We start from the raw sequence: 23,124 nt of genomic DNA, 5'->3' as shown, positions 1-23,124 counted from the left end.
ACTGATAGGATATAGTGCCTGTCTTTTTTTTTTTTTTGCTTTGGTTTACTCTTTATTGTTTTTCTTTTTGAGATCACCCCCCCCCTTTGCGTCGCATAAACACGACAGCCGACCTGTGATGGTTCTTCCATCACCACAGAAGCCAACAAAGAGAATGACACGAGCCCGCGCAGCAAATGTCTCGGAGCCCGCGACGGCTGCTCCCCCCAAGCGCGCTTCGACCGCCACTGCCCCGACCAAGGCCAGTACTGCACGCGCGAAAGCAACAATTACGTCAACAACATCAGTTACCAAGTCCACAACGATAACAACAACAATAACAGCAGCAGCAGCAACAGCAACAGCGTCAAAGAAACGTGCCCGCGCCGACGAAAGCGACGATGAACTCGACCAAGATGAACTCACTGCCACCCCAAAGCCTGCGGCCCTGAACGGCCGTGGCCGTGGTCGTCCTCGCAAAGTCATCATTACCGAGTCAGACCCCACGTCCGCGCCGCCGCCGCCACCGCCCGTCTCAGCGCCATCAACCCGGCAGCGCGGCAGACCGCGCAAGGTCGTCCAGGAGACTGGCACCGCGAAGACGACGATGACGACTACCCGCGCAACCACTCGTGTAGCTAAGCCTGCGCCCTCGACCACGCTGGATGTGAGCGAGCCGGCAGTTCACAGGACGGCTACCGCTCGTGGACGTGCCACTGGGGCGTCGACGGCTACGGCAATGACAGCTGCTGCGGCGGCAAGGGTCGCGGCGACGACGAGGCCGCAGACGGCTGCTGCTGCTGCCGTGAAATCGGCTCTCAAGAAAGCCGTCCGGTTTGTCGAGGAGCCGGAGAAGGAGAATTTCCTTCCTCCTCCTGCTGCTGCTGCTGTTGCTGCTGCTGCCACCGCGGCCGCAAGCAAGACATCGGGAAAGGGAACAACGGCTGCTGGCGCGGGGAGTCTGGCGACAAAGCCTGTGCGGAAGGGCGTCTCGGCTCGTGCTACCACGACCATGGCCACTACTGCCACGGCGACCAAAAAGACTGCTAGTGCGACCTCGCAGCAAGCAGCGCAAGGAAAGGATGGTGAGAAAGAAAAGCTCAAGCAGAAACCGAAGCCACTCAGCCCTAAGAAGGTCAACCAAATGACGCTGACGCTGAGCCGGATCGATTCGGATGATGAGCTCGGCATGGATGAGGTCAAACCCGTGGGCAATCTGAAGAAGATGCCTGTTAAGCCGGCTGTACGCGTGGCTAAGAAACCGATGCCAGCCGGAAAGGCTGCTGCGGCGGTTGATAGCTTGGACGATAGCATCGTTACTGCTACCCGTTCAGAGACCGAGGCACATCTGCTGCTCGCATCACCAGCTAAGAAGCTTCCCGCTCCTTCTCGTGCCACATCCAACAAGCGCGTTGGTTTCGATGCTGAAGACAAATTGGCGGCCAAGTCCCTTGATGCAATGGACCTTGACGACAACGCCGTCCCCAAGTCCTACGAGCCCGAAGCCAACCTTCTTCTAGCCTCCCCTGCAAAGCGTCTCCCCCTTCCCCCGTTTAAGGGAAACATCTCCTCCCCGGCAAAGCGCATCGAAGGTCTGGTTCGTGCTCCTCCCGAGCCCGAGATAGAGCAGAATACCCAGGCTGCAGCGGCACCTAAGCTGGGTCTACTCGCTACGCCCGCGAAGCGTCAGCCTCTCCGTTTGCATCCTGCTCCTACGCTAGAAAATGCTCCTGCCGCAGGGGTTCCCCCGCTGGGCACGACCCCACTGAAGAAGGGCTCTTCTCTGCTGGCGACCCCGGCCAGGAGGGGGTTTTCGCCTGTTAAGATGGGGACTGCTGCAGCCAAGCCTACAGTTGCGACGGAGGTTATCGCGGAGGAACCTGAAGAACAGGAACAGGACGAAGACCAACAGAACCCAGCGCAGCAGCTGGAGGAGGAAGAATACAAGTCAGTTATCCAGCGGAAAGAGCAAGAGAGTACCCGTCGCCAGACTAGGAGTTCGGCACGGGCCCTGCGTAAGGAGCAGGCTTATACGCCTGAAAAGATGGATGATAGTTTGGCCGGGGAGGGGGATGAGTCGGTTTTGGAGGAAAGAAGTGTCAGGAAGGGGAAGTCGACTGCGAGGTTACTGTTCCCGATTAGGTTGTCGCCGCCTAGGAGGGGGGTGGTGAGACCGCCTGTGGAGGAGGTTGAGATTGGGGAGAGCCCGATTGAGGAGAAGCCAATTGAGGAGACTCCTGAGGAGACCCCGGCTGATGAAGAGGCACCGGTCGAGGAGCAGCCGGTTGAAGAGCCCGCCGGGGAGGAGACCTCTGAGGAGGGGGAGGAGAAAGTCGGGGATGTTTCTACTGAGGAGCAACCTGTTGAGGAGCCCGCTGAGGAGGAAGCTGTTGAACAGCTGGCTGAAGAGGCTCCATTCGAGAAGGATTCTGAAGAGGAGACCCCGGACTTGGGACATGTCGAGCGGGAGCCTGAAGAGCCACCTGCCGAGCAGGCTCCCATTGAAGAGACGCCTGCTGAGAAAACCACTGCCGAACAGACTCCTGTTGTGGAGAACACTGTCGCGCAGGCTATCGAAGAGGAGGTCGCTGAACAAGTCGTCCCGCAGGCTGAGGATGATTCCCAGAAGACTGTCGTCGAGGACGGGCGTCCGGAAGAGCCCTCGGAGGATATCCCTGCTCAGGAGGAAACCGCTCACGAGGAAGCTCTCCAGGAAAATGTTGGCGAGGCTGTTCCTGAGGAGGCCTCAGTTGAGCAGGCCCCCGTTGAAGATGTCCTTGCCGAGGAGACTCCCGACGACAAGGTTTCTCCTGGGCTCCCGTCTGAGCAGTCCATCAACGATGCCCCTGTCGAAAACACTCCAATCGTGGAGGACGCCGTCAACGACTCCTCCGCCGAGACCATCGTCCTCGAACAGACCCAAGAAGAGCCCGTGGACGACGACGACGACGACGACGACGACGACGCTACCGAGGCAGCAACCGAGCAGAACGAACAGACCGAAATCATCGCGCCCTACTCGGAACCTACCCCCGCCGAAGGCGAACCCGAGACCGCGGAGCCCGGCAGCACAACCCCTCCCTGCTCCCCCCCTCAGAACCTCGGCTCTATGTTCGGCCTCCGCCAGAAAGATCTCGACCCCTACCCCGAGACGGACGACTCAGCTATGTCGATGGAGTCGCCTTGCAAAAATAAGCGGTCGTCTGCATTCAGCAAGCTGCCTGCGACGCCTAGGCCGGCGGCAGCTAAGCTGCCGAATGCGAACGCGAATGCGACTCCTGTTAGTATCCTGAAGAAACCACAGGCTAGTAGTGGGATTGGATTCACCCCGCTGGCGCAGCAGCTTGGTCAGTGGAGGGCGGGACCAAGTCCGTTGAAGAAGGTTGCGTTTGCTATTGAGTCTAGTCCTGCGCCAGCTGCTGAGCAGGAGGAGTCGGTAGTTGGGTGTGATCAGCCTGAGACGTCGATGGTCTCGATGGTCTCGCTGGGGGCGAGTGCCATTTTCAGGGAGGAAGCTGACTCGATGGATGTGGACGAACCTGTACGGGAGCCCCACGAAGACGCGATGGAGGTTGACGAGCAGCCTGCTCGCGCTGAAGACGGCGCCATGGACGTCGACTCCGACGCTACTACCGTCCTTGACGACGGCTGCCCCATCCTGGAAGACATCCCCTTCACCCGTGAGGATATGGACCTCATTGCCGAGGCGAACGAGATGTCCCTTCTCACCCGACCAACCTCTATCGCTGTTCACCACGACGACTCTGCCTCCTCCTCCACCTCGGGCACAAGCCAAGAGTACCCTGACGAGAACCAGGCCCCCGTTCCCCAAGCTGTCCTTGAACTTCCGGCTTCTGTGCAAAACTCACCTCGGGTTGCGGTTCCTCCTGTCACTCCCCAGCGTGTCTTCCGCAGGGAGGTGCACACCGTCTCGAAGGTGCCGCTCAAGCCCGCGGATGAGTCGACGCCGCCGGTGAGGGCGATGAGCGAAAGGCGCGCTAGGAGTGCGAATCGTGCGGCGGCTGCTGGACTGGGGACTACGCCGAGGTTGACAAGGTCGGCAGCTAGGGCTGCTGCTGCTGCAGCGGCGGCGGCGGCGGCAGCAGCAGCAGCAGCAGCAGTAGCAGCAGCACCAATGGCGACGGAGACCCCTTCTAATGCGGGTAGCCAGGCTGTGGAGGAACAAGTTGAGGTTGAGCAGCAGCAGCAGCAGCAGCAGCAGCAACAGCAACAGCAACAACAGCAACAGCAGGGGGAGGAGGAGCCCCAACAAGAGCAGACGCTCCCTCCAGTCACCCCTCAGAAGACAGACATTTGGACGGCCCTGGAGACGCCTGGAAGGACCCCCCGTCGTGACCTCAACCCTAACCTCCTCCGCGGAGCGGTTGTGTTTGTAGATGTGCACACTTCCGAAGGCGCCGACGCAAGCGGCATTTTTGTCGAGCTGCTCACACAAATGGGCGCGCGCTGCGTGAAGCAATGGTCCTGGAACCCCAATACCCCCACAGAGCCCGGCACCGAGACCAAATACGGCATCACGCACGTTGTGTACAAGGACGGCGGGAAGAGGACGCTGGAGAAGGTGCGCGAAGCGAACGGCGCCGTGCATTGTGTCGGGGTGAGCTGGGTGCTAGATTGTGAGCGGGAGAATCAGTGGCTGGATGAGGGGTTGTATGCGGTTGATACAAGCTTGGTGCCCCGGGGAGGAGCCAGGAGAAGAAAGAGTATGGAGCCGAGGGCGGTGGTGAATGTTGGAGGAGTTTTGGTACCTAGTCCGACGAAGGGCAGCAACAATACTCGGGCTCAGAGCCCGACAGCAGCGACGCCGACTACCCCCGTTAACAACGGCAGCAGTGGCAGGAGTGGCCGGAGAAGAAGCTCGCTTTGGGTGCGCACGCCGGAGGAGCAGTCCCCTTCTGCTGACGACAACAGCGTTGAGGAGGATGCCGAAAGCAACGACGCCGCGAGCCACAGCCCAACTAAGAATTTTAACACCCAGGATGACTACCTCACTAAACTCCTCGCCGCGCCCCTCACTCCCGCACCTAAAACCCCCGCCCCCGAGGCCATAGCCCGCTACGCCGCCGCCCTCACTCCCGGTCCGCTCTCCCCCTTCACCCCGTCTGCCATTTCTCCTGTAGGCTATCACTCGGACGGCGATGAGGACGAGGATGACGACCCCTTGACACTGGACAGCGAAAACTCCGGGCGGCATCTCTCGCGCGAGGATATACTCCTCAGAACGTGCCCTCCGAAAAGGACACAGTTTCTCGAGGAGCTAGGACCAGAAATCCTAAAGAGGGAGAAGGATGAACGCGTACTGATGAGGCTTGTTCAGGCGAGGAGGAAGAGTCTGCAGTTTCGACCTAGGGTGGGGAGTCCGTTGGCGAAGGCTTGGAAACCTGTTCAGTGAACGAAGAAGCATTATTGGTGATGTCATGGTGTGAAAGGTTAGACTTTTGTAGGGTTATTCTTAGCATTCAGTTCAGTGTTGGGGAAGTGTACCGGTATTGTCGATTCAGTAGCGGAGTATCGTTCTTGACTATTTGTGATCATAAAAAAAAAAAAAAGGGATGGGTCGATCGGGACTCTTGGATTCAGTTCAGGGTCGGGCGTTCTGAGGATGATAGTGTGTAGCCATTAATACCAAATGCTGATTTGTGCCATTGCTGTGTGATAGAAATACATGCCCAAGTGCGTTTTGATAGTCAAAACAAGTTCACACTGAAAAACTTTTTTTTTCTTCCCCTTGTCTGTCACCTCACAACCTCACATCAACAGCCTAACTCCACCAACGCCGTTGCCGTGTGTAGCTCTTAATGCCAACTAATGAATCTCATCCAGTCTCAGCCATGGCAGATGATCCTCCTGTATTGTATCCCAGCCCATAACCATCCACAGCAGGCATCAACTACACCCCAGCAAACGTCCTGCCCACAACATCCGACCCACAAACAGCTGTCTTCTGCCCCTCACTCAGACTCTGCCCCCAAAGCCGGAGGTCTTCTATCGAAGCATTCACCTCCGGTAACCCCCTCAACTCCAGCCTCTGCCTCTGCCCCCTTCCAACCAGCAGTAAATCCCCTTCACGATGCCCTCCGCTACCCCTCTTCAGCAGCGCCACGCGCAGCACAACCTCACTAACGGTGACTACGATGCTGACGACAATCAACACGATGATAATCACGGTGATGTTGCTCATCTTGGAGTCGGCGATGCTGTCGGCGAGGATGTCGGCCAGGTCGAGGAAGACGCGGCACCGCTCGTTGAGCACCTTGATGCGCTGGTCGATCTCGAGGTACTCGCGGATGGCAACGTAGAGGGGGTGTAGGGTCGGCTCGGAGTCCCAGAAGAAGTTGGGGACGTCGAGGATGTTGGAACCTGGGGAATAATCGTTAGCTTGGTTCGGATTGTACGGAGTGTTTGGGAAACCTACAGAGATTGATGTCTACCCGGCTCTTGAACAGTCTCCCCAGAATCTTGACAATCTCCCCCCGCGTCATGTTCAGATTCCCCGTCGTGGCGAGCGTCTTGGGCACGTGCTGCGCACTCAGCATTGTCTCGGACATCCTCTCCTCAAAGAAGCACAGCTTGGTACTCTGCGCGATGGCATGGCTGATCGTCAGCCGCACCATGTGGTCCGACCGCGGCAGCAGCGTAATCATGTCGTTGAACACGCGCGGCCGGTTGATATCAGCGCTGTACTCGAAGTGGAACTCCTCCGTCTCGACCTCCATGTCGCTCAGCGGGCAGTTAGCCAGCGACACGCCCATCTCGTTCTCCGCGAAGGTCAAGTCGGCCAGGATGTCCTTCTCTTGCATCTCGGAAAAGTTCCAGAACACCACGACGCCGTAGGAGAAGATAAACACCTCCCCAAAGTTCTTCGTATCCGCAATGATCCTCTTCAACGGCCGCTGCGGCTCCTCACCCTCCTCCCCTTTCCCCCTGCGATGCGGGATTTCTTCGAGTATAGTCACCTTCCCTGGACTACTCCCCAACGGGGCTCCATCCTCCCCGACCCCCATATGTTCATCTCTGTTCTCGCTCCGCTCGATCTCAATATCCAACAGCGTTTTGCCCGTCCCCGGCGTCCTCAACACCGGCCGGCTCCTCAGCCTGTACCCCTTATGCCCCGGCAGCAACGGCAGATGATACGCCACATACAAGCAGTCATCATACCTTTTCGTCTTCGCCTCGTGCCGCTTCTTCAAAAACTCTGCCGTCTGCTCCAGCTTGTACGCCTGCGCCGTACAATACGCCGTCACTCTCGCCACCTTCTGACTCCTCTCCACCTTGGGCAACCGCTCGGCATAACTCTTCCCTCTGATCCCGCCTCTTTTCCTCAACACATCCAACTCCTCATCCGTCAGCGGCCGCGCAAACTCCTCCTCCTCCTCCTCACTTCTCTGTTCCAGTCCCGTGCCCTCTTCATCCTCATCAAGCCCCTTTCCCCCATCCGTCTCCGGCAACAAAACCAGCTTCTCGCTCACCTTCGTCGTCCGCGAGGGCACATTCTGCTGCCCGGTTCGGGCAGACGCTAACGTCGGTAGCCCTCTACTTTCCCCCATACCCATACCCATACCCATACCCACGGAGGGTTGGCTCGGTCGCCTAATCAGCGCCCCCATCCGGGTAGTTTGTCTCTGTTGTGTGAGAAGATGAGAAGGAGGAGGCCCTCTAGGCTGGCCGGAGGGTATGTCGGAGGCATATTGAAGGACGTTGTCGACGGAGATGCGGGTGTTACGTGGGGCGGCGCCGGGCGCGGTTCTCTGGACCGCAGACGGGGACCGCGACGGGGGGTTAGAGGAGCGATCTTGAGGGCGCGAGCGGGCGTCTGTGAGGAGGACGGCTGGGGATTTCTTTGGTGGTTGGATGGACATTGTGACGAAGAGATTGGCGGATGGTGTTTGTTGTGTTTATTTTATCGTCAAGTTGTGGTGCATGATAACGATTCGATGGCTGGTCGTTTAGAGGGGATGAAGCTGATATATTCTATCGAGAAGGGCCCAATTGATGACGATACGGATGCAGTCAATAATTGTTGGAGTAAAGAACTGGCGGACTGGTGTCGTGCTGTGATGTTGATCTGTCGCCCTGGATCCTTGGAAGCTGGAATGGGTCCCGTCTGCAGCGGTTAGAACAGGCTAAGCGACGTCATCCCGCAGGCCCCACAAGTTTAGCGGTGGGTCTCGACTAACAGTGGAGAGAGAGAAAGTCAGCTACCAGCCGCCGTAATCTAACAGAAGGGTAACATCAAAGCTGTCCTCAAGAAAGATTGCGAGAGGACAACCTCAGGGGAAGCACCAATAAACTTCTAATCGCATATGTGAGAATTGCCAAACCTGATGTTGTGGTTTGTATGCGGTAGGTAAAGGGGAAAGATCAGTCATGGGATACACGGAGAATCAGTTGAAAAGCTGTTACGGATGACTTTTTTTTTGTTTGTTTTTTCACTTGGAATGCATAGCCTTAGGAAGCTGACGCAGAATCAAGAGCTCCTCCAGACTCGGCACGAGACAGTAGAATTAAAAATCAAATCGTAAACAGTAAACAAACAATCCTCTAGCGCTCATAGGTAATACGTACCAAAAAAGCGACTAAGCGATCGCCAACCCAGCCCAAACAGCCCAGTCCAGAGTCCTAAAACACCAAACGCCAAAAGTGAACAACCCTCCCCAGCAAATACCCAACAAGTCCTCCAACACTCAAACCCATCCCCTCCTCACCCATTATTTCCCCCATGGCAGTATCAGCCATACCTCATTTGATCAGGTTTCGGCGGCGGCCCTCCATACCCCCAGCCCTGCGGCGGCCCCATAGGCGGCGGGTGCATCGGCATCGCCTGTCCTGGCACTGCACCTGACGCCGCCGCTCCTCCTCGCATGGCCTGCACGTCGGGACGGTGTGAGAGCGGCTGCTCAAAGCCGCAGATGCGGCAGGACACGTCTTCGTAGCCTTTTATTGAGAGGGGGAGGACGGGCTGAACGACGCGCTGTTAGCTTACTGCCGTTGACAGGTCGGGGAAAGGGGGAAGGGCAAGGTTAGGGAGGGAGAGAGACGTACAATGAAGCAAAACGTAAACCACGGATGCGAGCGCACAACTGACGCGGCATAGTTACCGCAGTTGTAGCAGCGGCAGACGAGGCCCTCGTAGCCTTCGACCTGCTTGCGGAAGGTGTGCTCGCCGCAGGTGAAGACAATGCACATCTTATCAGCTTAAGAGACTGGCTGTTGACCGCGACCGATGTTGGCTCTAACAGTTCGCGCGCATGCAATTTGAAGCGATTATCGCAATGGGTAATCAAGTATAAGTCGCTGAGCGGTTGAGAAGCTGAAAACGATGTCCTGAGAAGAACTAGGCAGGCACACAAGGCGCAGTGAGGTCGCAAGTGAAGGAAAGTGAGCGAAAAGAGAACGAAGTCAGATGACGCAAACAGGCCGGAAAAGAAGCGAAGCTGCCCTGTCGCCCAGCGCCCGGGGAGACCGACGCAGGGACAGCGCCTACTGTGTAAGTTACGCCAAGATTGCCAGTAATTACGGTGGACCCCATAAGAAGCTTTGTGGTTCGAGATACAAGAGACGAAGGCGTTTCATGAGGTTACCAGGAACAGCCCTACGCAACGTAGCCTCCTCCTCACGTAATGCTGTTAGCCTACCTGGTTGCCTCCCGGACAGATACAGACGCAAGCACTAAGCCTCAACTTGCTGCAGTTTTACGATTCAGTCATCCAAAGAGTGATATATGGTTCATTTGGTACGGTACGTGTAAGCCATTGAAAGCTCCTCTCGGACCGCGATACAAAGTCGCAAGCGAAGAAGGGGGAATGTCGCAGAATTAAAAGAAGACAAGAAGATATCAAGTTGTTGTTGTAGAATATCACCTTGTATCCCTACAAGTTGGAATGGGCCCAAACGGTTCCGAAACAGAGGGTTACCTTGGTGCTTGCTGTTGAGTGACCTGACCGGCAGCGATTCATCGCGTCCGACTAGTTAGGTCGATAGGTTCCTTTGAGCTTGGCGTCCCACCTCCTGGAACCACTCTCAATCCTGCCGTTAGAGAGCACACAGGCATTCCGGACCCACCTAGTTAGTTCTATTACGCCACCAAGCTTCATCTATCTACACAAAGCCCTCCCGACTATCCTTACGACATCAAGTTCTAAAGCCTATAGGTAAGATTGTGACACACGACTGTACATACTAGGCCTCGAACGGCAGTCATCTCTCGGACATAAGGAGCTATGCGGCCTTTCGGAGAGCCTGATAAGGAGCCTCGTAACTCGTGGGTATTGGGCGGCAAGCCGAAGCCAATAGTAAGATTATGGGGGTCTGGCAGCTTCAGGACTGGGTTAATGCCTCTCTCACGAATCGGAGCACAAAGACTCTGCAGCGGGCATGGAAGCATGTTAAGCCTACGAACAACCTGGCCCCGCATTGTCATCATGTCATATTGGTTGGGTATACATCAGACAGTCCTCTGAACGGCCCCCTAGCTTCAGGGTCTACAGCCAAATGCCTGAAAGACGCTTTGGTTGACAAACCTGCGGGAGCCCTTCGAATTATCTGTTCATATTGGTTTCTGCGGTTACATTCTTGCCTCCTGACGGAGGACATCTCTCGCACAATCGCCTAACAGCGATGGGCTCTTTTCAGCATCATAATATCTTTGTAAACATCCTTTGTCATCAGACCCTCTCAAGTACTGCTCTGCTATATTTGAGTATACTCTCACAAAGGCATCACTGGTATCATCATGGTTGATCCTACCGGTATTATCGGCGTCATCGACGTGGCCGGCTAAATTATCCAGTATATCTTTAAGTTTTGTTACAACTGGAAAGAGGTTAAAGAGGAGGCCGAAAGTCTCATTCAGGAAGTACGAGCCCTCAAGACCACCATACAAAATGTCCATGATCTTTTCTCAGACCCTGATTTTGCAAACGCCTTCGAAGACATATCTTCGGCATTGCTATCTAGACGTAATCCCCTGCCCGATACAGACTCTACTGACACGGGCTAAGATGAAAACGACTCGGGCGAGCTGGAGCTGGATATCAACTCACTCTTACCTACCTGTGTGAAGATGAGTTGAAACGTTTACTCTCCGAGTTGAAAAGGCTGGCAGGCGGTCGTAGGTTTGGATGGGAGCGCCTCAAAGGCTGCACTTGTTGGCAGGAAAGCGCGCGAAGCTGTCGAACACCTCCATCAACAATGCCAAACCTTGATTTCGCTTCTCGAATTTGACCAGCTTAAACTTCAAAAGAAGACTTTAGAAGAGGCAATCGAGGCCAGAACAGATCAGAACCGAAATCATCAGGTCCAGATTCAGAAGCTTCAGTCTAATGAGCAACGGACGGATGGGATCGAATCGGGCGTCAATGCCGTTATTTCACAGACACATACTGCTGAAGCTCGACAAAATCACGAAGAAATCTTTGAGTGGCTCTCTTCAGTGGACTATTCGTCACAACAAGCCGACTCTCTACGCCAAAGACAAGAAGGTACAGGACAGTGGTTCCTCGAATCTCCTCAGTTCCAAGAATGGTAAAGTCCTGGTTTCCTTCATACCTGTCTTATTCCTATTTCTTCTCTTGCTAATCAGTCCGCCAGGCTGTCAAGGAGGCTAGTGACTCTCTTCTGCCCCGGTATACCTGGTGCTGGGAAGACCATCCTTGTATCGATCGCTATCGATTATCTCCAAAGGCGATTAGGAGATTGTGACGTTGGCATCGCATACCTATACCATAACTTCCGACGCGTAGACGACCAAACCGTGGAGCAGCTCATTGCAAATCTCCTAAATCAACTGCTCAGGAACAAGTTTCCACCGCCACCCGCAGTCATGGATGCTTGTACTTGAAACGAGAAGTACGGATCATGGCTAACGTTGACGGATTTCGAGAAGATGTTCCATGCTGTTGCCGCACTGTACAAGGATATAGGGGTCTTCGTTATTGTTGATGCGCTGGACGAGTGCCAAATGAGAGACAATGTTCGTTTCAAGTTCAGTGAGACGCTTCTGCGCCTTCATGCCAGGGGAACTAATATCAACCTCCTGGCCACGTCTCGCCCTGTACCTGATATTGTGGAAGCCTTTGATGGGCACTCCCGCCTCGAGATCGTGGCCCAAAAGGACGACATCGAGCGATACATACGCAATCGGATGCCCACTTTGCGCGCGGTTTCAAAGTGCCCGGACCTCCAACATGAACTCATCATCTGTATTGCCAGTGTCGCAGATGGCATGTAAGTTATCAGTGTTCCATCAGCCATGGGCCATTTATTCAATTGAGCTTATGCTTACTTACAAGTTTAGGTTCCTACTCTCTCACCTCTTCTTCGAGTCTTTGAAGGATAAAGTTAGCGCAAAACTTATCCGTGAAACATTGAAGGAGCTTCAAAATGATTCACAAGAAAAGGAGCCAAAGCTTGCCCTATTACGCCGGGCATATGACAAGGCAATGGAGCGAATCAATGAACAACCAGCTGGATTCAAGGCGCTTGCCAACCATGTGCTATCTTGGATCATCTGCGCTAAACGTCCTCTCAAAACGATAGAGGTTCAGTATGCATGGGCTGTCAAGGACAGTGAGGATGACGAGCTTGATATAACCGCGATTCCGGATGTCGAAGACATGCTTTCGGCATGCTGCGGACACGTTGTCATTGACAAAGAAAGCGAAATCATTTGACTTGTCCACCATACAGTTCAGGAATATTTCCAGGTTACTTTGACTCGGTGGTTTCCGAACGCTCACAAGACATCGAAAGTACCTATGTATCATACCTTTTGTTTAAGTACTTTTCAGGTGGCCCTGTCAGGACATATCCGGAAGCGCTTGAACGACTTGAAAAGCCTCTCTTCACCTATGCTGTTGACTACTGGGGTTATCATGCATCTGCGTGTTCAGCCTGCAGTCCTAAGCTGCTTGACCTATTGACAAATCCGGAATGGGTCAGCATGGTAGTACAACTTTGTGCCAGGTTTTCCCGGATCAGAGGGCCTTGGATCCCTAATAATCAATATTTGTGTTCGACCTTCTTCAGGCCATCTCACAATGCATTTCACATAGTTGGTTCCTACGGGCTCAACAATCTAGTCAAAGAGCTCCTTACTAGCGCCAAGGATATTGATCCTGATCAGCAAGATCATCGAGGTCAAACGCCACTGAGTTACGCTGCACAGAATGGCCATACTGAAATTGTTAAAGCTCCGTTATCTGATGGCCGAGTTGATCCACACCGACAAGACAAGCGGGGGAAATCGCCGCTAAGTTGGATTGCAGCGAATGAACGTGAGATTATTAAGAGCTCTCCTATACGATAGCCTAGTTAGATCATCGGATAGTCAAGACTAGACTGAGATCGGCATCATTTTTTTGGATATTACTTAGTTATCTAATTCATACAACTCTCGTATATATATGGCATTCCCTTGCTCTTCCCTTCCGAGCTCTGCACTGTCTCGCTCGTAATCATGTTTCTATGATGTTCGGAGAGCAGATTGATACCTTGATTCTCTGAAGGGAAATTTATTATCGCAAACGTTGTGTCCAATCTCATAAACAAATTTGTAATCTATACTCTTTGTAGCTAGATATTGACTTATTAGTAGTTTGAAGGATATTGTGCTATCTTCCTACACGAAGCTGGCTCTGAGCGAAGTGTAGCATGGGAAGCAGGTTCCCAGTGAGATAGGCTGAGATCTCGATGAGATAGAATGCCAGCTGTGATCATTCCATGGCCTTCTGAAATGGGCTCAAAGGTACTTGCCAGGCCATGAATCGAAGTGACAGAGTTTCTCACACGGGATGCTTAACACTGTAGTCATCAGTTGGGATACTGGGATAAGCAGCTGTTCGTATTGCTGACTGAGGAGTCCTTCATGGACATAATCTAGCGTGTTACTAGCCATATCCTTATATACACGATGATGATCATTCTCCTCTGGTGATTGTTACTGTTCTCTAGGTAATTCTCACCTGTGTAGTCAATTATCACTCTCAACTGGGTGATTATAAAACGCGGCATGCATGACTGTTTCCTGATTGGCCAGTTTCCTCTATGCCTTTCTGCCTTATAACTTAGGCCTTCATTCATATGCCTTGTTTACAACGCAACGTAATAAAAAATATTTCGGATTATGTAAGCTAAAGATTTGCAAAAAAAAGAAAGAAAAAAAGCGTGCTTTCTAGAGAAACCGTGACGATTCCACAACCTCCTGAGATGGGTTCGAGGGTAGTGGCCAGGCACCAGGCGTGGGATCACGGGCTCTTTTCAAAAGGGTTAGGGTTAAATGCAAGGCAAAACTCAATCTTTTTGCAAAAGCGATCCAAGCTTTCAACTCCAAAAAAATGTCACCAAGGTCCAACACGCGCCAATCGACACATCTTTCTAGCAACTCTCAATCAACCGTGCATACGACACCAATCCCTCTCTCTCACTGCGAATACCAAAGGAAAAGACTACTATCCTCCATGCTCTACGACCTCAATATCGCCTGGTCTCCAGGCATGCCCCTTTCCGACCTCGAGCGCACCCTCACCTTTGCCAAACACCTAGGCTACGATGTCGTCGCCATAAACCACACCATCTCCGGCCCCATCCCAACGCAACCAGGCCCCATTCCCAACCCCATCCCCCAACTCACGCCCCCACACCCCTCGTATCCCGGCGGGTCATCGTCAACAACAACTAACCTCTCCACCACCGCGCCCTCCGTCCTCCCCCCTTCCTCTCGATCAAATGCAGCATCTAACCTCCCCACAACCCTCCGCCGTGTAACATTAGTGATCACAGACCCCTCCACAACAAACTACCGCCTCCCCGACTACACCCGGTCCTACGACCTTCTCGCCGTCCGGCCAACAACAGAGAAAGCCTTCTCCTGGGCCTGCTTGCAAACCACCGAGCCCCCCGCCCTGATATCTCTGGATCTGAGCACCCATCTAGGATGGCACATCCACCACCGGACGGCAATGGCCGCCGTAGGGAGGGGGAGTCGGTTTGAGGTTTGCTATAGCCAAGTTTTGAGCCCGAGCCCTACGGGAATGGATGCGCAAAGGGCGCGGGCAAACTTCATTGGGAATTTACAATCCCTTTTGCGCGCCACAAAAGGGAGGGGAATAGTAATAAGCAGCGAAGCGCGGAACGCCCTTGGGCTACGCGCGCCGGCGGACGTGGTCAACTTGCTCGCCGTATGGGGATTAGGTCCGGAGAAGGGGATGGCAGGGATGAGGGAGGGGGCGAGGGGGGTTGTGGTGAATGAAGGGGTCAAGAGGAGGGGGTTTAGGGGGGTTGTGGATATTGTTAGGCCGGCGGAGGGGGGAGAGCAGCAACAGCAACATGGATTGAAGAGGAAGAGTGGTGAAGGAGAGAATAAAGGGGGAGCGGGGGAGAGCGCCGCGGGGATGAGTAAGAAGCAGTTGAAGAGGATGAGGAAGGAAGCGAGGGAGAGGGAAAAACAGGATCAAGGTCAGGAGAAAGCTTCCAGTTAAGGGAGGTTAAGCAAGTAGTATTATATTCTCTTTGTTCTTGGACTACAAAGGTGCTGGCAGGACAGGGTCAGGTTCGAGGTTGCTGAGGAGCATGTTTGTTTGATCATCAGTGTAACTTGTTTTTTTTTTTTTTTTTTTTTTTAGTTGCATCGAGGCTTACGGACGGCGGTTGGCATCATGATACCCACAAAAAGAAATAGATCGGGCCATTGAAAGGGAAAAGAAACAGAAGGGTGATAGAGCTAGCTCTCTGGTTTTTCATTTCTTTTTCTTTGAAAAAAAAAAAAAAAACTCTAAACCCCCCAGTTAACCCGGGAGACAGGCTAACACATAAAGCTGACTATATACATTAATTCAGCACTGTCTCCTGTGCAGTTCGTACTAACATCTCAAAAAAAAATGAAAGGTATCCAGCCACTACAGAAAATCACACAATAAGAAGGGTATATAATAAGCACAACATAATATGTTCAGTCAGCAACTCCTTTTGTCATCGTTGTTGTTACATCCAACTCCTCCTACCATACTGTCTGTAGTCCTCTCCCCTAAAACCCTCTTAATTTACAACGTTTCACGCAGCTGGACTCGCGGTAGGCTGGACCAAATTCCCCAAATTCAACTGGCTTGACAGCGTCAGCGTGCTCACATCAATTGTCGGCACCGGCGCTGCCACGCCTCCATTGGCAATTGCCGGCGTCGTCGCGCTCGCGGGCGCCTTAGCCACCGGTGTTCCGGCAGACTGGCTCGGGATTAACCCCACCACGCCGCCGAACGCCCCACCGGGGTTGAGAATCGCCGTCGGGACGGCGAGGTTCGCGGTAGAGGTGCTGTCGACTGCGATGGTGGTAGTCAGGGAGCTGCCGCCGCCGGGGAGGGGCTCCAAAGTTGAGGTGCTGGAAAGGGAAGTCGTTTCGGAGACAGGGGCTTCGACGATGGGCGGGGAGGTTGGGGTTTCGGTGGGTGTTGTTGCCGATTCAGTAGTGGAGGTGAGGGTCGAGCTGTCGGTTTCGGATGTGGTAGTTTCCGTCGGCAGCGGTTGCAGGCTGGTGGCTGAGTCTGTCACGGTGGCGGTGGTGTCGGTAGGGAGGGGAGCGAGCGTGCTGCCTTCGCTAGAGGTGACAGCCGTGTCGGTCGACGTAGCCAAGGTATCAGTCGAAGTCTCCGTCGCGGAAATGACTGTCTCTGACGTCGTCGTTGCTGGGGGATTCTGCACGAGGCTGGTCCGGATGGCATCCGAGGGGAGAGGAATCAAGATAACCCCGACACCGCCAGTCGGAATGACGACGGGGACGCCGCCAGGAATGGCCGTGGCGGAAACGGAGATGTCTGTTGCCGTGCCGATAGCGCCGTTGGCGTTGTCGGGGAAGACAGTAACGGTTGAGGCGGGTGCAGTCACGGTCACCGTGACGGTTTGGCCGTTGCCGCCGCGGACGCGGCCGAAGAGGTTGAGGAAGCCATCGGCGAGGTTGAAGGAGGCGGATGGATTGGCCTCATTTTGGCGAGGGAGCACAGCACCCTGAAATCAAATCAGAAGATGTTCAAAGGCCTTTGGTCGAGGGAAAGCTTACCTGAACCAGGGAGGTGGAGGTCAGAAGGAGAGGGAGATAAGGCACATGGGGCCTCATTTTCTCGATTTTCTAAGCCGGAGACAGACAGATCCTTCAAATGAACGTCCGAATTTGCAAAAATAATATTTTTTTTCTGTTGAAAGTAGAACCGGCCAGCCGTTCTGAAAAGCACAAAAAAAAAGTCTGAAGATTCGTCGAGTCGAATCGTTCGAAGGAGGCAAACTCTTCAGGGATTACGTGGGTGATCTTTCAATGAGACTCGGTGGCGAACTCGTGGAGACGCGTTTAGAAGAGAAGGCCAGCACTGCTGTTCTTGACGAAGAACAAAAAAAAAGGCTTGGGTATCGACAGTGTCGAACCTCAAGTAAAGAAACGAAAGGGAAAGGTAAGTGTGCTGACGAAAGAACGACAACCGCGTTGAAGCCAGCTAGTCAGGACCAAACCGCCACGATCTGCAGAAGAAAAGGAGAAGAGAGAAGAAACAAGACGGCTCCAAGACGGGATCAAAGTATTTTGCACTTTCTGGACAACCGCCAGGGGAGCATGGAGCAGTTGAGGAACAAAACCTAAGCCGCGCAAGCCAGCGGGCGATGCATGTTTCAACTTCAACATAGCGCCATCGTTCTCTACCCTCGCACCGTTGCATCATACTTTCCAGCACCGTTCTCGATGCCCGCCACGGGCAGCGCTTGCATAGCCAAACCATCAATTGTCAGGGAGATCAGTCTTATGCAGGTCTGGGCGGCGATCCTGGGCTGATTTAGGACTCTTCTCGGCGGTAGTTCATGGTATGTAGGGTAGTATACAAAAAGACTCGGCGGTGGTGAGCACCCCGGTGACTCTGGGTCGGGGCTACCCCCGGTTACCGTAAACCGGGGGGTGAGACGGACCCCAGACGGATCGTGTCGGAGATCGTGGCCGGGGTCTAAGCGACACAATACCTGGCCCACGCGGCCACTCCCCGCGGCTCACTGGTCGGCACGTCAAAAGGAGCTTTGGTTGATGGGATGGATCTCGGAAAAAGAGATCAAATCAAGGTTCGGTTGCTAGGCTCCATCTTGTCCATGATGGCACCCAATAGGGGCTGTTTTAAAAGGGATTGTTTCTTGTCGAGTGGCTAGCCTGCGAGGGCTGATGCACCAGCTGCCGCCGGTAGTTTGTTTGAAACATTTTACAAAAAGTTTGGCAGCCTTTCATACGCGCGCATGTCCTTTCAGGAAAGCTCAACTTCAGATGAGGGTTTTGTGATGCGAAATTGTGGTCATGGCGTGCGACTTACACTCTACGCCGCACAGCTGAACTTTCATCTGAAAGTTGCTGAAATGATTTGGAATTTATACCGAGCACGGTTGAAGGTGAACTAGTCGATGAAAGGATTGTCAGAAACACTTGATGGTGATGCTTCAAGATACAACGTCGAAAACAGAAGAGCTTGGTCTTGATCCGAGGTCAAAGTCACGTGACTCTATGGAACCCCTGAACAGAAAAACCCCAGCAGCAAAGGTTCGGCCACGAGGTGATCGACGCCGAAGTCGATCCTCAAAGCCGCCCACAGCAGGAGTTCATGAATGGGAGACGATGCTGTTAATGTACCAATTATATCTGCCGTTGTTTAATTCCGCTTTAACTTCTGATCATTTTCATTTTTTCAGAATTTTAACGCTACCATTATTATACGCGAAATCCAAAGTATGCAAAATCTACGAAAAAAAAGAAAAAAAAAAACTTTTAGACAACCCTGAACGAGAAACCATGACATACAGGAACTCAGAATCTCAGAGCTGTTTTTGACTTACTTTTTGCAGCCAACGTCACCGCCAAAATGCATCTGCATCTCAGCTCCCAAAGTCCCAGTTATCCCCGTTGAAAAGATACCCAGTCGTAACCCCTACGTTTAGGACCAACTCACCGATCCACAATTCCACATCTCTCAATCACCCCGCTAATTCCCCCGGCGTATCATGCCCGTCACTGGAGCTCCCATAATCCGTTGTCTGGTCGGAATACTCGCTATAGCTCTTGGAATCTTCCGGGATTGGCACCATGGCTGATTTTGTCCTGTTTTGTGTCAATAAATGTTGATTCAGGACTCTGTGCACTCGAGATAGACGGACCAGATATGAATGGCCTTTGACCAATCCAATCCTTCAATGCATCCTCCCTTGACGGCCACGACGTTCTTGGGCTGTGTGTGGAGGGGCCTACTGTCAGTATGAGTTAAGGCAAGCTTATGAAGGAGTAGAACTCACTGGCATCGTGTGGATTAACCGCGTCCCGCAGTTCTTACAGAAGTAACTTTCCCCCCCCCCCCAACCATCAGCTCCATCTCATCCCATTACCCCCTCAAGTGTGTCGTCTCAACAACTCACCAGTAAAGCGTCTGCCCATTTGAAGTCGGCCTCCTACACAAAGTCTCCAGTCAGTCCACTGTCTCAACCGTCAAATCTACAAACCAGTCGACACAAACTTTGGACCTAAACGTACCTGTAACAGCTCAACAGCTCCGCATCCGGCAATTGGAATCGAGGATAGATGGCCGACATGCCAAACGCCGAACTGGTCTGTCGCTGACAGTCGCTGCAGTGGCAGATGTAGAGGGCTAGGGGCTTCTCAGTCGGCGTTTTGAACCTGACGGCGCCGCACTGACAGGCTGCTTCCATGGTGAATGTCTTTTCTTTGTCTGGAGAACACTTGAGTTGGGGGTTAAGTTTGCTGTGTTGGACGAACAGCCGGATTTATGCCGATTTGTAAGCCTTAGTTCGTTGTCACTTAGATCGGATGTGTCTAGTCAACAACCCCGCGACATGAGCTCAGCTCGATGATGATATCAATCACGCCCCAACCGGGTCACGACGGCTTTCAGCGGCAACTTTTTGCAAGCCACAATCACTTTTGATCTGGCAATGGGCGTACGAAGCGAGTCTGTTGTGCGGCTTGAGATGCTCTCAGGCCCCGATTACGGAGTGTCTAGGAGTACTGGCCATGCAAGTCAGACCAACGGGAAAGCTAACGACCATACATGGAAGCCAATTAGTTACTTTCTAGAATACTTACACAGCTGCAAGCAGAACCACCCAATTGAATTGGAACTGACTGCAAGCCTCAGGCAAGAAAAAGGTTTGGGAGAGAAGACCGTTCTTCGAACCTGACTACTTAGGCAGCGACTTGGCCACTTTATACTCCTTTTTGCGTGGTGGTCATCGCGCCCGGTGACTCATTCAAACCAATTGTTTACATGAACTTTTCACACTTGCATCGCGTAGTCACCTGACTTCGCCTGTCTAAGAAATTGAACTTCGGAACCTCCGCGTCGTAGACCTACGTATTTCCGAGGCGTCATCTGCATGGTCTACGCAGAAGAGTTGCTGCCTGGTCATCTGAAGATCGATGGGGACAATATCCTCCAAGTGATTGGACATGACATACGCACTTCAAGCCATTCCTCAGAACCGATTAACCTTTTACATGCAGATCTTCCTTTCCTCGTTAGAGTAGTACCTTGCAACCAGCCAGTGGGCTCTGCTCTATTACTTACCATTATGTGTTCCAAGAATCAATAAAACCCCAAGCTGCATGAGACGCTCCGGGTCTGAGCGCCGGCATGAGGATGCCCACTTTCGTACTTCCGGCTCCGATCCGATGTTGCGCCGACGACTCGACGACAGGATGTCGGCCCGGTTCCCGACTCCGATATTGGCTCCGAACGGCCCGCACAAAACCGACGGAGACCGATGGGCTGAAGAGGTAGGGGGGGGGGGGGAGATCAAGGATGTGACGCGTTGATAAGACTAGATGATAAAGGAGGAGGACTATCAGCAAGACAAGACTATTATTACTTACTACATGGCCCTAAGGTATGTATGTAGAGCCATATGCCCATCGAGCCTAGGTATCTCTCTACACCATATGACAAGAACTTGACCTCTCTCTCATCAGATAACAGGGTATAGAAAACCGAACCGGACCACTTGCAAAAGCCAAATCATGATGACATGACAGACCTTACACATCACCCAACTCAGCCAAATCACGTCAGAATACCTCCCATCCCTTCACTATATCCCAACCTAACCCATCTTACTCCCCCCCCCCTTCCCTAAGCCGGCAAAACACTTCCCTCCCTCTTCTGCTTCCCCTCCTCCTCCAAACAGACCCCCTCGACCTTCCTCGCAAAATTCACCATCGGCGCGTCCACCCCTCGCCAAAACACATCCGCCGCCCACACCACCCAAACCCCCATTACCCCCAACCCAATCACCCACGCGACCGTAATTTGCCCCGCCGTCTCGACCCCCACCAACCCCTTCACCCCCGTCCCAGCGATAGCCGGCTTCCACCCGGGCGAACCTATCTCCCCCACAGCCGGCCGCCCCGGGTGTCCGATAAGTCTAGCCTTGAGGAGGTCCTCGACCGCGCCATGCACGATATACACCGCGTAGGAGATACGCCCCGCGTACTGAGCGAGAGGGGATTCGAAGGCCTTTCGGAGGGGGTCGATGTCGCCTATGCACCAGACGATTGCGATGGCGGAGAGCCCGAACCAGAATTTTTGTGGTGCCAGTGGATGAACGGTGGGGGCAAATGGACGGGGGGTTTGCGAGAGGAAGTAGCGGATTCCCGGGGTCTTATCGGCGTCGCGGTTGGGCCAGCCTGCGATGAAGAGGGATGTGGCGAGGAGGAGGGTTTGGAAGGTGCGTTTGAGGAGGTGGGAGGTCGAGGTTGAAGAAGGGGCATTGTTCTCCCAGGTTTTTTGGGCGTCAGATTGGCAGGCGGACCGGAGGATGTGCCACTCGGCCAGTAACATGCCGGAGAGGAACTCGAAAGCAGCCCACTTCCCGCAGGTCATGCAGTAGAGGATCAGGCCAAAGACGGCAGCCATGCGGATACCCTGGCGCACGCGGGAGAGCATCAAGACGACAATAAAGAGCAGCATCGAGTGCGCGAACTCGATCGGGATTGTCCACAGATGGACATCATAGTCCGGGCGAAGATCTTTATCCCACGACCAGGGCCAGGTAATTTGATGGTGAACAGCGCGCCGCCAGTGCCGAAATTGCAGTGTCCAGCTCTCTTCCGGCTTGCGGATGTAGCCCAGCTGGCGGAGACACATGATGATGAAGGTTGAAACGATACACGGGCCAAAGAGTCGGAACGGCCGGCGGAAGGTAGACGACGCCAAAGCGGTGTAGCACTTCTCTGGGTTCCGGGCATGCAGAGCCTGTAGGGGCTTCAGGGAAAGGGCAAAGCCCGAGATGACAAAGAAGATGTGGACCATGGGGCGGCCGGAGAAAATGACGCGGAAGTAGGGGAGCTGGACGAAGGACGAGGTCTTGTCCTCGCCGTTTAGGCCATAGGATTTGGTCAGATAGCTAAAGTTGTTTTCCGTGAAATGGCAGATGAAGACGATGAAGGCCGCGATCCCGCGCAGGCCGTCCAGATAGGAGGTAGAGTGCAGCTTCCATGTCGGCTTGTGCTCTGGGAAGAGGTAGTCCGCGACGAAGCTAGGAAGAAGGGCCCGGAGGATGCGGGCGAAGGTTTGGTGGTGCGCCAGGAAGCGGTGCAACCCCGAGCCAGGGGATGACTGAAAAGCTGGGAGCAGCATTTTGCTGTTACGAGATGTTCCAGGAAGAGGTAACGAATGGACAGAAGCTCGAGTGAGTCTTCAGAGGACCAAAGAGCTAAGAGAATGTCTGTTGCATTTGCAGAGCTTCCTGGATAGCGGTCAGCATGGTTTCTCGAATATATATATATAAGCCATGACAAAACGCGAAGATATCGTATGCCTCGCCTAAGCCAGCTATTGTGTCTTCCCTGACAAGCGAGGAAGGTCAAGATAGTTGTGACACTCGACCAAGCTTGTATTGCTTCTGGACCGCACGTGGCCAAGGACATTATGGCTTCGTAGTCGAGACATATGGACTTATCCTGGAAACATCAACCGTGACACTCACCTTTTGATCACTAGGAAGGCCGGGCTAAATATGAACTACGGCGAAACAAGATACTGTTGAGAACCTAGATGAAACTTAGCGAGTGGACGGACAGAAGAATGACAACGAAAAACCACGACGCAAAGGTGG

At 53.5% G+C, this 23,124-nt stretch overlaps 8 protein-coding genes across 8 annotated transcripts; 3 read left to right on the top strand and 5 right to left on the bottom strand.

Annotated features, from left to right (window-relative positions):
* Nucleotides 1–154: 154 nt before the first annotated feature.
* On the top strand, nt 155–5,392 carry CTHT_0058990 (uncharacterized protein; the record flags this gene model as incomplete). Its single annotated transcript, XM_006696155.1, has 1 exon — nt 155–5,392. The coding sequence occupies one exon, from the start codon at nt 155–157 to the stop codon at nt 5,390–5,392; it is 5,238 nt and encodes a 1,745-aa protein (XP_006696218.1).
* A 498-nt stretch (nt 5,393–5,890) lies between these two features.
* On the bottom strand, nt 5,891–7,859 carry CTHT_0058980 (uncharacterized protein; the record flags this gene model as incomplete). The annotated part of the gene is made up of 2 exons (XM_006696154.1): nt 5,891–6,360; nt 6,416–7,859. 2 exons carry the CDS (start codon nt 7,857–7,859, stop codon nt 5,891–5,893), a joined length of 1,914 nt encoding a protein of 637 aa, XP_006696217.1.
* Nucleotides 7,860–8,728: 869 nt separating this feature from the next.
* CTHT_0058970 (uncharacterized protein) lies at nt 8,729–9,186 on the bottom strand (the record flags this gene model as incomplete). Its single annotated transcript, XM_006696153.1, has 2 exons — nt 8,729–8,959; nt 9,043–9,186. The coding sequence occupies 2 exons, from the start codon at nt 9,184–9,186 to the stop codon at nt 8,729–8,731; spliced, it is 375 nt and encodes a 124-aa protein (XP_006696216.1).
* A 2,698-nt stretch (nt 9,187–11,884) lies between these two features.
* Nucleotides 11,885–12,671, top strand: CTHT_0058960 (uncharacterized protein; the record flags this gene model as incomplete). Its single annotated transcript, XM_006696152.1, has 2 exons — nt 11,885–12,225; nt 12,296–12,671. 2 exons carry the CDS (start codon nt 11,885–11,887, stop codon nt 12,669–12,671), a joined length of 717 nt encoding a protein of 238 aa, XP_006696215.1.
* Nucleotides 12,672–14,456: 1,785 nt separating this feature from the next.
* On the top strand, nt 14,457–15,476 carry CTHT_0058950 (ribonuclease P-like protein; the record flags this gene model as incomplete). The annotated part of the gene is made up of 1 exon (XM_006696151.1): nt 14,457–15,476. One exon carries the CDS (start codon nt 14,457–14,459, stop codon nt 15,474–15,476), a length of 1,020 nt encoding a protein of 339 aa, XP_006696214.1.
* A 571-nt stretch (nt 15,477–16,047) lies between these two features.
* On the bottom strand, nt 16,048–17,101 carry CTHT_0058940 (uncharacterized protein; the record flags this gene model as incomplete). Its single annotated transcript, XM_006696150.1, has 2 exons — nt 16,048–16,992; nt 17,045–17,101. The coding sequence occupies 2 exons, from the start codon at nt 17,099–17,101 to the stop codon at nt 16,048–16,050; spliced, it is 1,002 nt and encodes a 333-aa protein (XP_006696213.1).
* Nucleotides 17,102–18,978: 1,877 nt separating this feature from the next.
* Nucleotides 18,979–19,704, bottom strand: CTHT_0058930 (uncharacterized protein; the record flags this gene model as incomplete). Its single annotated transcript, XM_006696149.1, has 4 exons — nt 18,979–19,102; nt 19,159–19,245; nt 19,414–19,446; nt 19,529–19,704. 4 exons carry the CDS (start codon nt 19,702–19,704, stop codon nt 18,979–18,981), a joined length of 420 nt encoding a protein of 139 aa, XP_006696212.1.
* Nucleotides 19,705–21,140: 1,436 nt separating this feature from the next.
* CTHT_0058920 (uncharacterized protein) lies at nt 21,141–22,646 on the bottom strand (the record flags this gene model as incomplete). Its single annotated transcript, XM_006696148.1, has 1 exon — nt 21,141–22,646. One exon carries the CDS (start codon nt 22,644–22,646, stop codon nt 21,141–21,143), a length of 1,506 nt encoding a protein of 501 aa, XP_006696211.1.
* Nucleotides 22,647–23,124: the final 478 nt, after the last annotated feature.

The sequence above is a fragment of the Thermochaetoides thermophila genome (genome assembly GCF_000221225.1).
Source record: "Thermochaetoides thermophila DSM 1495 unplaced genomic scaffold scf7180000011820, whole genome shotgun sequence".
Lineage (NCBI taxonomy): Eukaryota > Fungi > Ascomycota > Sordariomycetes > Sordariales > Chaetomiaceae > Thermochaetoides > Thermochaetoides thermophila.
The sequence above is the reverse complement of the archived record's forward strand: the minus strand, read 5'-3'. Positions and strand labels throughout refer to the sequence as shown.